The sequence below is a fragment of the Schistosoma mansoni genome, chromosome 4 (genome assembly GCF_000237925.1).
Source record: "Schistosoma mansoni strain Puerto Rico chromosome 4, complete genome".
In the NCBI taxonomy this organism is placed as follows: Eukaryota; Metazoa; Platyhelminthes; class Trematoda; order Strigeidida; family Schistosomatidae; genus Schistosoma; species Schistosoma mansoni.
Genome location: NC_031498.1, coordinates 25,555,794 through 25,569,389, shown reverse-complemented (window position 1 = coordinate 25,569,389; position 13,596 = coordinate 25,555,794). Strand labels below are relative to the sequence as shown.

The window sequence follows — 13,596 nt, the reverse complement described above, 5'->3', positions numbered from 1 at the left end:
CTTCTTATATTTGACTAAGATTATTCTTAACATCAAGTAATGGTGCTCTTCATACATTAGCTGTAAACCACGGTTAATTGTCTTACATTTTCAAATAATTTGTCAAAATATCTTCATACCAAATGACCTTCCACTATTGTAGTATAGCAGTAGATAAATCCCCGAAATCGATAGCTCTGTATGTCTTTGACATTGGATACTGACCACATTAGTTTTAATAGGCTCATTTAGCTAAAGGTGCTCGGTCATGCATCCACACCAAATCACGAGTTGGAACGCCGTGCTCAACGTCTCCTGCGATCACTAGCCAGTTTAGATCAGTCACTTCTCGATATATTGATAACCCATCAAATATATCTTCCAACCTCTTCGTTTCTGACTTTCGATTACACTGGGTGGGTGCGATTCAATTATCGGTGTTTCTGGTAAGGTGTTGTCAAACTATAATACCTGTGGCATCTTCATTGGTGAGCCTAACGTGATCTAGCACAACAACCCATAAACTGTGAGTCTGTTCCTATTTAGAACTTCATAAATCATTGCTTTTCTTCGTTTTTATATATTGTGATTTTTTTCGAGTTTTCAGATTGTTTCCCCATTCATTCCTGTACTTCATATTTGCCATGACAGAACACCTTAAGTACTTAAGTTCAGGACAATGACACCACGCTCGGTTTAACTAATGCCTTTTTGGCCGGACATTGTCGAAGCTTGGTTCTGCTACGTATAGGTCGGCTTCTATGAGCACGGCATGACTGATCGTTTGGCCACTGATACATAAGGCTCACTCATAAATGCTAGATGACAATCATGTGATTTTACCATATTTCTACATGCTGATTATTGTATTTGCAGCTCAATGGCCTCTAGAATTCTTTGTCGTTTATCATGGAGCTTGTAATAACCAAGAATGTATAACTCAACTAAATTACGTTCCTTTACTATGTAGTGGTAAGTAAGCCCCGCATGATTACTTAACAAGATCTTGAGTGTCGTATCTTAAAATGCTAACCAATATCACACGCTAAAGTCATCAATCAGAGTACTTTATTTTGTCTCGTTCGTGTCTGCCGTTACTTCTATAGCCCAGTGCCCCAGACCGACTATAAACTTGAAAAGCACCGTTGAGTTAAAGCTGATGTAGCTAACTCTCTATTGGTTCGCTATTTGCAAGCTGTTCTTTACGCCCTGCCTTAAGTCCCAAATATCAGCGGCCAGCTCCCCTTACTATTATGTTTCAAACATAAGACGGTTTATGTGCAAAAATAATACACCACGTCGCACCATAAAATGAAAAATAACGATTTTTCGTACATGATCCAAAGGAATCTGTTAATAGAGTAAGCTGTGAGAAATCTATTGACAATAAGGTAATGATGGTTAATGGATTGAACAGAAGCCTAAGAAAAACATAATACATAAATATAGTAATGCAGCTACTTATTGATCATAAAATATGAATTCATGAAAAAAGTAATATTCACCAACAAACTAGTTCCAAGTATTCCTAATTTTGTAGTATTCGCACCACTGTCACACTGAGGTGTTCACTGATTAGCTAAAAGGATTGTATCATTCAAACCCGAACTTGTAACAGCCTGATTTCATGCAGTCCTGGGTATTTTACTGAACTCACGACATATTCCTTTTTCGACCTTCCCTCTTTATCAAAGGATCTCCTGGGAACTTTCGAAACACTTCTTTCGGGCTTTGTTCTTATATGATCACCTCACTTTCATCTGCTGCTCAAGTGTGTACAAGATAATCAGAAATGTTTTGTTTTCGGAGTTTAGTCGAGAGACCTTCTACTTAAGCTAGATAAATACATTTTCTGTCCCGAGATCAGTAACCTTACCATACCCCAGAAAATAAATGTAAGATTATCTATTCTATCAGTGCTCGTGTGGTTAGTAATTAAAACTCGGGCTTACCCAAAAAAATATATGACTGGAATAGAAGATTGTAGATTAGTAAAATTTATTATTTAATGCATCACAAGCAACAGATGAATGAAGACGAAAGATTAAGGTCAAGTATCTAGACTTAACACATCAGCAATTACTGAGTCTCTAACACGGTGTTTTATCATTAATGTCATTCAGATAAGATAAACATCTTAAACAGTTAGATCATTGTGATATTTGTATGAACTAATGGTTCTTTTATACTTGATTGCCCGCTGAATACGAATTCAAGACATAATACGTTCATTTGTGTTCATCTAGTTCCACATACAATAAACTGTAGTATTTCGAAAATTCCTAGTTAGTACAATAACTCGAATAATTTTAATTATTATAATCAGTTGATTAATGAATTATAGAATTTATCACCAAAAACAAGATTTTAAGAAAGGCGAAAATTATCATTTTAAGCAGCGACCTAATGAGTTCGAATGAAAATGAGAAGGTCATGTTTCTCATAAGAAGGTTTAAGAGCAGTGTTATATAACATATCTTAAATAGTCGTCTATATGCAACACTTACATCTGTATTGTTACATCTATAAAGCCTTCAAAATTGATACCTCATTTGATCTCTAAAACTAGGTTACTAAGAATGGGGAAATCCAAGTATTTTACATTTTAATGACTGAATGATAGAATAAGTTTACCTTAACCTTGTCTACATAATTCCCCATTAGATTCTAGGCAGACGTGAATATTGAACCCTAAATTAGTGATAGACTCATATTTTTTCGTTTCATTTTTTGACGACACATATAAACCTTGAATTATGAGGTAGTAGAGATTTCTAGCCCAAGTGGATGATTTGGGTGGAGTTTCGACATTTCAGCTTAATGGTTCGGCCGTGGAGCTTTCATCGTTCTTCTGAACGACATCATTAGCACAAAATTCAAGTAGAAGTAAAGTGTTCGAATTTCTCCATATATGACTTTCAACTTATCCTGTAGACCTCCATCATGATTGGTTACCGTGAACCCTTAACCTGACATTTCAATTGTATTTCCCATTGATTTGATTCTTGGTCCAACATTTGTCCATAATACTCTGATTGATTTATAAATTGGATCGATTTCAATGTGTTTGTTGATGGCTGATTGACCTGAATGTCAAGCTTTTAAAAATTCTGTTTTTAGAGTTCCCTCTCTGCAAAGTCTCAACAATTTCCCGGTGCATTTGGTGGGCAAACCGGACATCATCCTCAAACTAAATTTTTCCAACTGCGAAAAACAATACATTGGACAAAGCAGAATCCCCTCTCATCTTCGTGCACACAAAAAGCAATTGACGGTCGAACGTCCGACATATCTTCTCTTATATCAACGCATGTGGACATACATTCGACTGAGAAATTATTGAGACTGGGTAGAGGGAATGCTAAAAACACAAGAGAATTTTAAAAAACTTGGCATTCAGCAATCAACAAAAACAATTTATCAATCAATCAGAGTATTATGGACAGTCCCAAAATGCCCTGGTACGGTCGAGAGTGGGAAGAATCCACTCTCCCCCTCCAAATGCTCTCACACAGCCACGCATAAACAGCCTCTGACAGGGAAGTCCTACTCACCGCCTTCTTGTACTACGGGTGTTGTTTACGAAAGTGAGAGGACGAAAAGTGGATGTCCGGCGCTTTAACCGGGTTGATGGACACGGAAATTCCACCTAGGGGAGTTGGAAAATCCTGATTCAAATCCAATGGTCCACATGGGCTCCAGTATCTTGAGGAAACAAATGGCGTATGAATCAATCGTTGGTCACCGGCTACCATGGGACTGCATCTCCATACGATGCTCCACTGCCTTGTGGATCAGACCTTTAGGTCAAAGGCTCCGGTTGTGGTCCCCTAAGAAAACCACCTGCTTCAGTTTTTGCACCTGTGCAGTATCACAGCGCTCACACAAACCAAATGAGATTTGTGCGGCGCATATGTATTTGGTGCCATTTTGCACCAATATTTATGTGTTTAAATAATAATTATTATTATGGACGAATGTAGGACCAAGAATCAAATCAATGGGAAATACAATTGAAATGACAGGTTATAGGTCCACAGTAACCAATCATGATGGAGGTCTACAGGATAAGTTGAAAGTCATATATGGAGAAATTCGAACACTTTACTTCTACTTGAATTTTGTGCTAATGATGTCGTTCAGAAGAACGATGAAAGCTCCACGGTCAAACTATCGAGCTCAGAGAACAGAACTGCACGATAACTTTGCGTAGGTTATAGTGTAGTGAACAAAACACGACTGAGGACAATCGAATGTATCTAGACACAAATTACAGACCATCTCACTAAATTCTGATAGCCATACAGTCAACAGTTAATTAGCAAATAACAACCAATTGTCCCCATCTTCACTGTTCCTCCTGTTAATATCAATCCATCTTCTCTAATTTCATTGTTTGTGCATTTTACTACTAATTGCGCTTCATTTCAGTTCTTTCCTTATCGGTCTTCTGCCAAAATACATTCTGTCTAACCATCACCATATTCTACTTATATGGATATAAGTAGACCACACCACAATAGTACTAGCTGCTATATACTGTACCTTGAAATCCCCTTCCGTCCAAGATACCTCTTTCCCCGAAATAAGAACTTTCTGTCTGCTTCGCTATTTTGTCTTATACTCAAGTTCCCTACAATCACATAATCTATTTCATTTTTAGTTGTTCGCCGTTCAATGTTTGTATTGTTTTCTTGGGTGCTGTACAGTATTCTTGTATGTGATTTTAAACCTTGTTAGAAAAGGGGATATTACTCCGTTTTTGTGGGAAAATTTGTTAGATTACAAGTTAAGATTAGTGTTAGCTAACTCAAGCTTGAGTTTCATTACAATGAAAAGTTAATGTCACCATATAATCAACTTACCCGATCGTCCGCTACTACATAGCGAATAATAGTGCCTTCTGAGTTGCCAAAGTTAACGTTTGTTGTATGACAAAATATACGGTTCTTCAGCGTTATAACAGGAATACATCTTATGTGGGTCACCGTAATAGTCTGTTTCACTGGTATCATAAGATGTATGTTTTGCTGCTATTTGATTTCAGCTTTCAGAAAATTAGTTTGGATCTAACATAAGATCATTCCAACAGTATTTTCAAACCATAATCTCAGTATGATCTACTATGGTTTGTTAGGGAAAGAATATGTAAAATTTACTGGTCACACAAACCGCAAGATGTATTGCTTTAAAAGTAAATCTATGAGATGCTATATCCCATGTGGTTCGTTCATGAAATACTAACGATCCCCAGGTTGCATAAATTTCTATTACCACTTGATAACAAGTATGTCAAAACTATCAGTAATTCTATACAAGGGATAAATTATTCCAAGTGACTTCGGTTTCTAATGAGATATTCGAGAAGCTAATTAGATAACTAGTTCTAAGGCGGTGACGTGCGTCACAATGTTAACTTTGCTTTAGGAATCATGACTGACATAACATATGTATCATTAAATGTGTTCATGAAATGTCAGTTACTAAGTTAGAAGTACAAAGATCATTATTACAAATACCACCTTCCTAAAGAATCTTCAAAATTATGGAATCAAGTAAGCCAAACTAACACTTCCTGACAAAATTACTATCTAAAGGAATGGCAGGCGTGAAAGAGTAAACGCACTATTCCTTCAACACATATTCAGGATCTACAGCTCATTTGACAACCCAATCAGTTTGATAAGTTTCATCCACCCAACTTTGCCAGTTTTTTTTAATCTGAGCCGTCTAACTAAATCTTACCCTATCGAGTAATTTATTTTAAATCCAAGTTACACATAATACCTATACATACTAAATGAATGAACAAGGTGGACATATTTAATTAGGTTGAGTAGATTCTTTAATTGCCTTCAAATGATTACTACAAGTAGCCCATCGTTGAAAAACTTCCTAATAACGAGGTGAGAACTAAATACTGAATCAATAAGAAAGTGGTACAAATAGATTACATTTTAGAACACATATATAATTAACAGATCAGCCAAAATGGAAAAGATGTATTTAAAAAGAATCGAAAAACCTAGTCCAAAGAAATATACAACAGAATATTGATCTTAAAGTATACAAAGGATTAATCAGACAACAAGAGTAAAACAAAACTAAATCACAGTTCAGGCTTAGTGCATACGCTTTACAAGCAATTATTTACAAAAGTCTATTATAAACAAAAGAACCAAAAATATATGAACACCGATACGCACCATAAGCAACTCCAGCAACTAAAGAAATCAAAACTCCTCGCAACGACCACTTAAATATGCGCCAGGAAAGAGGAGGTTCAAGTAGTCTAGAAAAAAGAATAAATGAACGTAATGCATGTTAAAACCTTTCATTAACCAACAAAAGTCATCATAAACAGCGTTAAAAACAACTTGAACTGATAGATCATAAATTTTGGAAATGTTTCAAAGCATTTATCATCGTAAACTGATGTGAAGTAAAGAATAACTGACAATTCAGGAGTGCCGTGGAACTGTTGTCTTAATTATAGACTCGGTCAGTCATTATCAACATAGAGCCTACCACAAATATTACTGTATCACATTAGCACGAGATGAAACTAAAAAATGAGGAAAGAAGTTGAAACGATTGTAGTAACTATTATAATGAGAAAGGTTAAACATTGAGAATATGGTTTGAAAAGATATATATATATATATATATATTATAGGGACCGAAGATTTTAAGGGAAGTAAACAGTGAATGCATCTGCATCATTACGTTCGATTCTAAGCCACGTCACTACACTTTTTCAATCTCTGGTTGCAGTTATTACTGAAACCCAAAAGGATCGTCTACATCTACCCGTATAGGTCAGACCAATCTTAAATCAATTTGCGCACTGGTCCACCGTTATGGTTTGCCCGCCCTAAGCTATCGTACAACTTACTCTTAAGTCAGGCACAATTGAAGTTCAAGATACATGGTGGTGGTTCGGGATAGTAACATTTTTTCAGTCACCTCAGTCTATGTAGATTCACCTCTTCATCTACCGATTTCCCAGCTGTGCTTAATATACTGCGTCTAGCTTCAACATAGCTTACTCGGTCGTTCCACGTTACACCAGCAATAATTCAAGGACACTTATAATCGAAAACCTGCGGCTTACAAGTCTTTAACTTCCATAGAGCATGTTTCACACATTTATAGTAAGACGGAGCGTACTGCTGCGCAGTATACACGTTTTCTGCTGAGATCTTTGTTATAACCTATGAACGCCAATCGTTATATCTTGTGCCCTCCCATTAGAGAGCAGTGAATTATCGGTGGGACAGATGATACACGAAACCCGTACGAGCAGTTTAGAGTACTTGTAGGTCCTACTTTCTGCCTAGCCCAGCCAGTTAAGTCCAGAACACCAATTTCCGCCTCTGTGGTATGAATCATTTATTTAAAGAGTGCTGGGTTTATATACCAATCAAACAAACCAATGTGGCTGTGAATGCGGGAGACAGTAATTAATAGACTGGGGATAACTCAAGAACGGTCAATCGTATAGTAATGGTCTATAGATAAAAAAAAGCTTATAATAAGAGGAACATTAATATGAATAGTTTGGTTGTTTAAAAATTATACGACGAAAATATACATTGTATCGGGCCATAAATAGTTCTCAAAAGTTACCATTCATAATTCTCTTCGGGATATAACAATCTCACCAAATACCAAACTACTAAGGCTAATGGGGCTTCTATGATAAGTGGGTAGTTAATGTAGAGTAATCTAAACAATGATGTACAGCAGGCCAAAAGTAATGTTTTCGACTCAGATTCCGAGGGAGATAAGAGCATTCCAATTATGTTTGCATTGTTACTCGGTAAGTAAACTAATGAAGGGTGAAAAGTCGGTCGACACAATCATGTTCAGTTCTGAAAATTCTCATTCTCCTAAGCTCCGGGTAAGCGTAGGATGGTTAGTGAACTATTTTAGACACTATATTAGTCAGACTGGTTTCTGTGGTTATTAAAAGACTCCTCAGAAATGTACAGGCATGAAAACCAATAATAAAAACAATGTGCAGTGCAAATTATCCATAAGTGCAAGTTATTTTAGTGGCAAGTCGCAAACCAAACAAAAAATCAAGCCGGGAGAGGAGTGAATGCTCACCAATTGCATTGAATGGTGATCCAGCTATGTTGCAAACTAAATGAAGCTGAAAAATGTGGACTGTTGATTCTGTCGTTGAATAGCAGTGTTTATTGCGGAAACTACCAGTTTTAGATGTGGTCCTGAAAGCTTTAAACTGAAAAAAGCAGCAGTCTAGTGTCTACAATTTCCAAGAAGACCAGCTGTGTTAACCTGTTGTGAAAATGACATCAGTAAAAGCGGTAGGCTTTCATAATAAAAATACCACATCTATCTAAGCGCAACTACAAGCAAATGAAACACACATACGATTTAGAAACTATGTGTATAAAGTTGTGAGACATTAATTAAATACTTTAGAAAACAATGGTGAGTAATAAAACATGAGGTTGATAGACAATCCAACTGGAAAGTCAGTAATTGAAAACCTTAAAAATGGAATGTGATTTCATGGTAAGAAATGTATGAACAGTCATTATCCTGTCAAACGCTGGATACATAATTTTTACTTACACACATAATTCATGTTTTTTGATTGTGTTTACTGTTGACCAGACTTTGCGGATTCCAGCCACATGACCTATTCCAACAACAGCGACAACAACTCTTGGCAATATATTGGTCGGTGGCCAGTGTGAACAACAACTCAGATGCAGAGAAGAGGGGTTATTAAGGAGATTATCTTGTTCAGAACTGTTAGCGATTCCATCCAGGGGACAGTCATTAGACTGATCAATATTTTTACGATGTTGCACCACAGACTCTTCAATATTTGATGAATTATGTATCTCAGAAGTAAAATTCGTCTTTATTGCTTGTGCTTTCAAAAATTCTTCCATTCCAGTAGCCTCCCAGATGGAGCGAGCTAGATATTGATCTCGTTCATCTAATAATATTCTTGTTAATTCTGGGTGTTCACCAGCCATGGAAACTAACAGTTTTTCCAGAAAATCTGTTTTCTTCATCTCCTCAATTTGTTCTTTCCTATAAGGGAAATTACAGTATCACAAAAAAATTTTAGTGTGATGGAAAGCCGTGGGATACTACTGCAATTAGATACATAACACAAATAAAGATCAGTAGACCAAAAAATAAATTAATAAGAAAAGAACAAACGAGACGCTTCTTAACTGAACAGGATAGTTTTCACTAGCTGAGCTACAGGTCACTGATCCTAATAGTGGAGTGCTAGAACAGTTAGAAACTCGGGGAATTGTTACACTTCAATAGAAACCTATTTTCGAATTATTTACGTTTGTGGTCAGTGACTAGAATAGGAAACAAGTTTGGGAAACACTCTCCTTACAGAACAATTACACTTAACGAAAGAAAGTGCAGTAACTTTAGATACGTAGGCAAACTTCAGCATACAGACAAAAACTCAGGGTTGAAGTTACTCACTGACAAAATTACACAGCGTAGTAAATTTATAAGCAATTACTTACGTAACAGGTTGGAAACTGAATAGAAGAGCAATAAAAAACTTGAGTTTAGTCCACGGACCCAAAGCCTCCAAAGCTCTATAAAGTGTAATGTTTACAGGACGGTCTCCTAGAACAACGTGACAGTGAGGCTGCTTCATCGCCTATACGGTAGATCCAAACAAATGTACAGAAAGTATTGCATAAAACACCAAAAAATATTTCCTAGTAAATAAATGTCACTAAACATGTATCATGACAAAAATAGTCAGCATAAATTAATACATTAGAATGATTGATTATTACTAGACAGACAACGTCACAGTAACAAACACTTTACTGAAGAATCTCAGTGTTAAATACTAAGAGGTAGGGAGTATAATGTATGACAATAATTCGTCACAAACCTATATATCTACCTTACCTCTTTAGCGGCGGCTCTGAACTCTCCACCAGGTGCCATTCCAAGAGTATCAACCAAATAGCCACTTAATCGAAGCAAGAGATAATGCAAAACACCTGAACTGACACCATGCTGGGTAAAAATGAAACAAATTTAAATAATACATAAATAAACGTTACCACAGTGTAGAAAACGCTGAGAAAATCAAAAGTAGATAATGGAGGACCTAACAATAATTTGTCGCATTATGTAGCCTTTCGTTACGGTGAAGTAAATAATGCATACGATGAGATGAAGTTAAAAGGTCGAAAACCAAACAGAAATGATGAATAAGTCCAGGGGATAAAAAGTATGGACTGATACTATACTCAAAAGCGGGAATATAAAAAGTGGTATTTCAAATTAAGCCACTTTGAGCTGTTACTGTAAGTCTTTAATCATTGCTTACTTTTCAAACTTGGACCTACATTCCGTCTTATAGTCACGATGGACTAATTTTGGTAGAATAATCAACTTTGAAACGTGCAGAGTTTATCGTAAAGCATCTTGAAGGTATTTATAGGCTCGTGGTTATTATTTGGTTCGCTTTGTTAGTTACTAGGTTTCATTTCATGCAGCAAAGTTTTATGTATATGAAGATTTAATATACATAAGATTAACGCCTTCATTCTTCGTTTGTAACGCGAAATCAATAAGAACAATGCTTATCTGAAGAGGCAGAAGTCTGACGACTTAACTACTCAACTGTTAACAGTTGAGTTTTACATTCGAATTTCAATGTTTGCTTGCCGTGACGTGTGGTTTTAGGCTGTTAACATACAAAGATGTGTTGGACACTAAGATTACTCAGTTGCATAGAAGTGATGGTAGATACAACCGAGCACTTACTTCAGCAATTAAATTCTTCCTCAACCATTATTTGTTCACGTTTGATCAAATATACCTAGGTTGCCAAAGAAAGACGTTGACTGTGGATCTGATGAAGGTTGGTAAATTAAAACTAACTGGTTGGCGTCCTGATCACTGACTAGAGAATTTGAGGAAATACCGGTATTCCTCCGTGCACATCTATTTATGTTGACTTTTCGAATCATATTCTCGACATTTAATTCTTCTTATTATCGTTGCTAATACATATTTTCCATTTTGTGGCAAACAAACTTTGGTCTAGGCACGTCTGTGACAGATTCTACGTTTATGTACCTGCCTCAGTCAGCCACAAAGTAGAACCTCGTACACATGTACATCGGACAAAGTTGTCATACCATATTAGCACACAGATATAAATTTGTTGAGGCAGATCCCACAGTAGTAGAGGTAGTAGCAGTATGAATGGTAATAAAAAAGATTAAGCATAGATGATCAACAAAATCTAGATTAATGTAATATGAGAGAATTCGAAAATTAGGATCATCGAACAGACGGAAAAAAATGCTTCTACTTCACTATAGACGATTTTGAGCTGTCTCATCTAAAGTCTTTAAACATAGGTTACGATAAGCACGAGGAACATAACCAGGTCGTCTACACCTAACATGGTACAGACCAGTTGTCAATGACTATATGAACTGATGCCATATTTCGGTTTGGCTATCACTAGCTTCTTCCCGACCTATTTCTCCACCAGATAACACCAACAACCGAGGTGTGCCGAAGCTGGGGATTCGTAACATATGTTTAACTATCCCAATCAATGAGGATTCAATCCTTCACCAATTGGCTTTTCATCCCTACCCAGTACCTTGTCCCTGGCCCAGGTATGGCTCGGTTGATGGCTTTGAAATACGGAGATGATGCCTTGAAGGAACATATTATTGATTACTAGTAACCTACGAATATCCTTTATTTTTAATGGTCGTATCTGCCTAACCGTGATGGGTTACGACTACATATTTACTATCAGATTGGACAATTGAATAGCCGAACTGCGCACTGGTTGCCAGAGCATATAATGACTTGGTTATGAGCTATAAAATCTGAATAATAGATTAAGTCTGGAGATATAGTACTGGGTGGTGTATTTAGTTTTGTGTAACCAAAGGACTGATAAAATGATCAAAAGTTTTTGATGACGACGATGATCATTACCTACCTTTCCAATGATCGATGTAATGCTAATGTCCTTAAGTTGCTTTTTAATATTTTCTTCGTCCATTGTCAAAGTATGACTCCGATTTGGACAGAGTTCCAGCATAACAATATCAGGGTGTACCTGTTCCGTAACCTAACGAATAATAGCCGAGAAAATTCATACCTTTTTGACGTCAGCAATACTTTCTTCACTGAAATGCGCAGTTCCGATCAGATACACTTTGCAGTGATTTTCACACTCAATAACACTGACAGTTTCAGGCAATTCAAAATGCTTATTCCTTTGATTTTGTACCCATTCAATGTGATGCAAGAACAATGCATTCGAGTCCATACAATCACCGACTGATACATTATCTATTTCACCGTCATATTCAAAGTCATCTATACATTCGTCGTCATCCATACGCGTGGATTTACGTAACGCCACTGTTGTAAACCCCGGGCAAATGGACAAATGGTTCAAATATTTGTGGACGGAATAGAAGAAGCTTTCACTTAACGGGCTTCCGTGTCTAATAGTAGTTGATCACCAATACCTCCAGGTAAGAACATAGGTATATTAACCATATTAGAGGAAAAAAGAGAAATAGGTAAATCATAATAATATGTTATCTTTGTCCTCAAGAATAGGTCACGTTTCCTCTCAAAGGAATCCTGGGAAGTCGCTTGGACTAGCTCAATCGGCAGCGAATTTCAACATTTGACAACTATTAAGGAGTAGAAGTTGTGTCTACAGTCTGTTCTGCTATGTTGGGTCTCCAGTTTCTCGGCTAAGATTATGTGTATCAGTTTCTGGATGTTACCCTTTGGGTTAGTATTGTGACTAAGCGTAAGTAGATGTTTAAGGGGATGACCAGAAGTGTTAAGGATACTGTAAGTCATAAGAAGGTCACCTCTAAGACGCCTGTACTCTGACGGGTAAACGTTAAATGGTTGGAGGCGCTCTTTATAAAGTTCGAATTTGAGTCCCCGAACTGATTTCGTGGCTCGACGTTGGATTCGTTCCAGAGTGTCCTTATCCTTTCGGAGGGAGGGAGGAAATACTATGTTACCGTACTCTGAATGGGAAGGAATAAAACTGATAAAGGTTGTATGGAAAGTTCTACCGTCAAACTGGCCAAAAATGCACTTCAATGTTACCAGTGTAAGGTTTGCTTGAAAGGCGTTTTTGTCACAGTTCGCATACGACTTCAAGTCGCAGGATACCAATACTCCCTGATCTTTTTCGACTTAGGAAACTTCTAGAGAGGAGTTTCCTAAGTTGTAACCATAGTCTGCAAAATGTTGCAGTTGGACTACTTTACACTTTGAAGTGTTGAAGGTAAGTCCGTTGTCGTCTGCCCAACTTTGAAGTCGAGTCAGATCCTCCTGAAGTGCTAGTATATCCTCTTGGTTACGTATCTCTCTCCGAAGTTTCACCTCATCAGCAAAAAGCAATAAGTCAGACGAAACTTCTTGTGGAAGAGCGTTTATATAAATCAAAAAGAGAAGAGGTTCTACTATTGAGCCCTGGGGGGCCCCACTAGGACATTCCATAGCCTGAGAGAAAGTGAAGTTAACCCTGACCTTAAAATGTCGGTTTTCTAGACATGAAGCGAACCAGTCAAT

General features: G+C 37.0%; 1 protein-coding gene across 1 annotated transcript; it reads right to left on the bottom strand.

The window, feature by feature from the left end:
- Positions 1-5,931: 5,931 nt before the first annotated feature.
- On the bottom strand, positions 5,932-12,421 carry Smp_050430 (hypothetical protein). The gene is made up of 6 exons (XM_018797310.1): positions 12,149-12,421; positions 11,987-12,118; positions 9,916-10,026; positions 9,516-9,655; positions 8,584-9,054; positions 5,932-6,271 (listed from the first exon to the last, which is right to left on the bottom strand). The coding sequence occupies exons 1-6, from the start codon at positions 12,389-12,391 to the stop codon at positions 6,130-6,132; spliced, it is 1,239 nt and encodes a 412-aa protein (XP_018652364.1). The 5' UTR covers positions 12,392-12,421; the 3' UTR covers positions 5,932-6,129.
- Between the last annotated feature and the right edge of the window lie 1,175 nt (positions 12,422-13,596).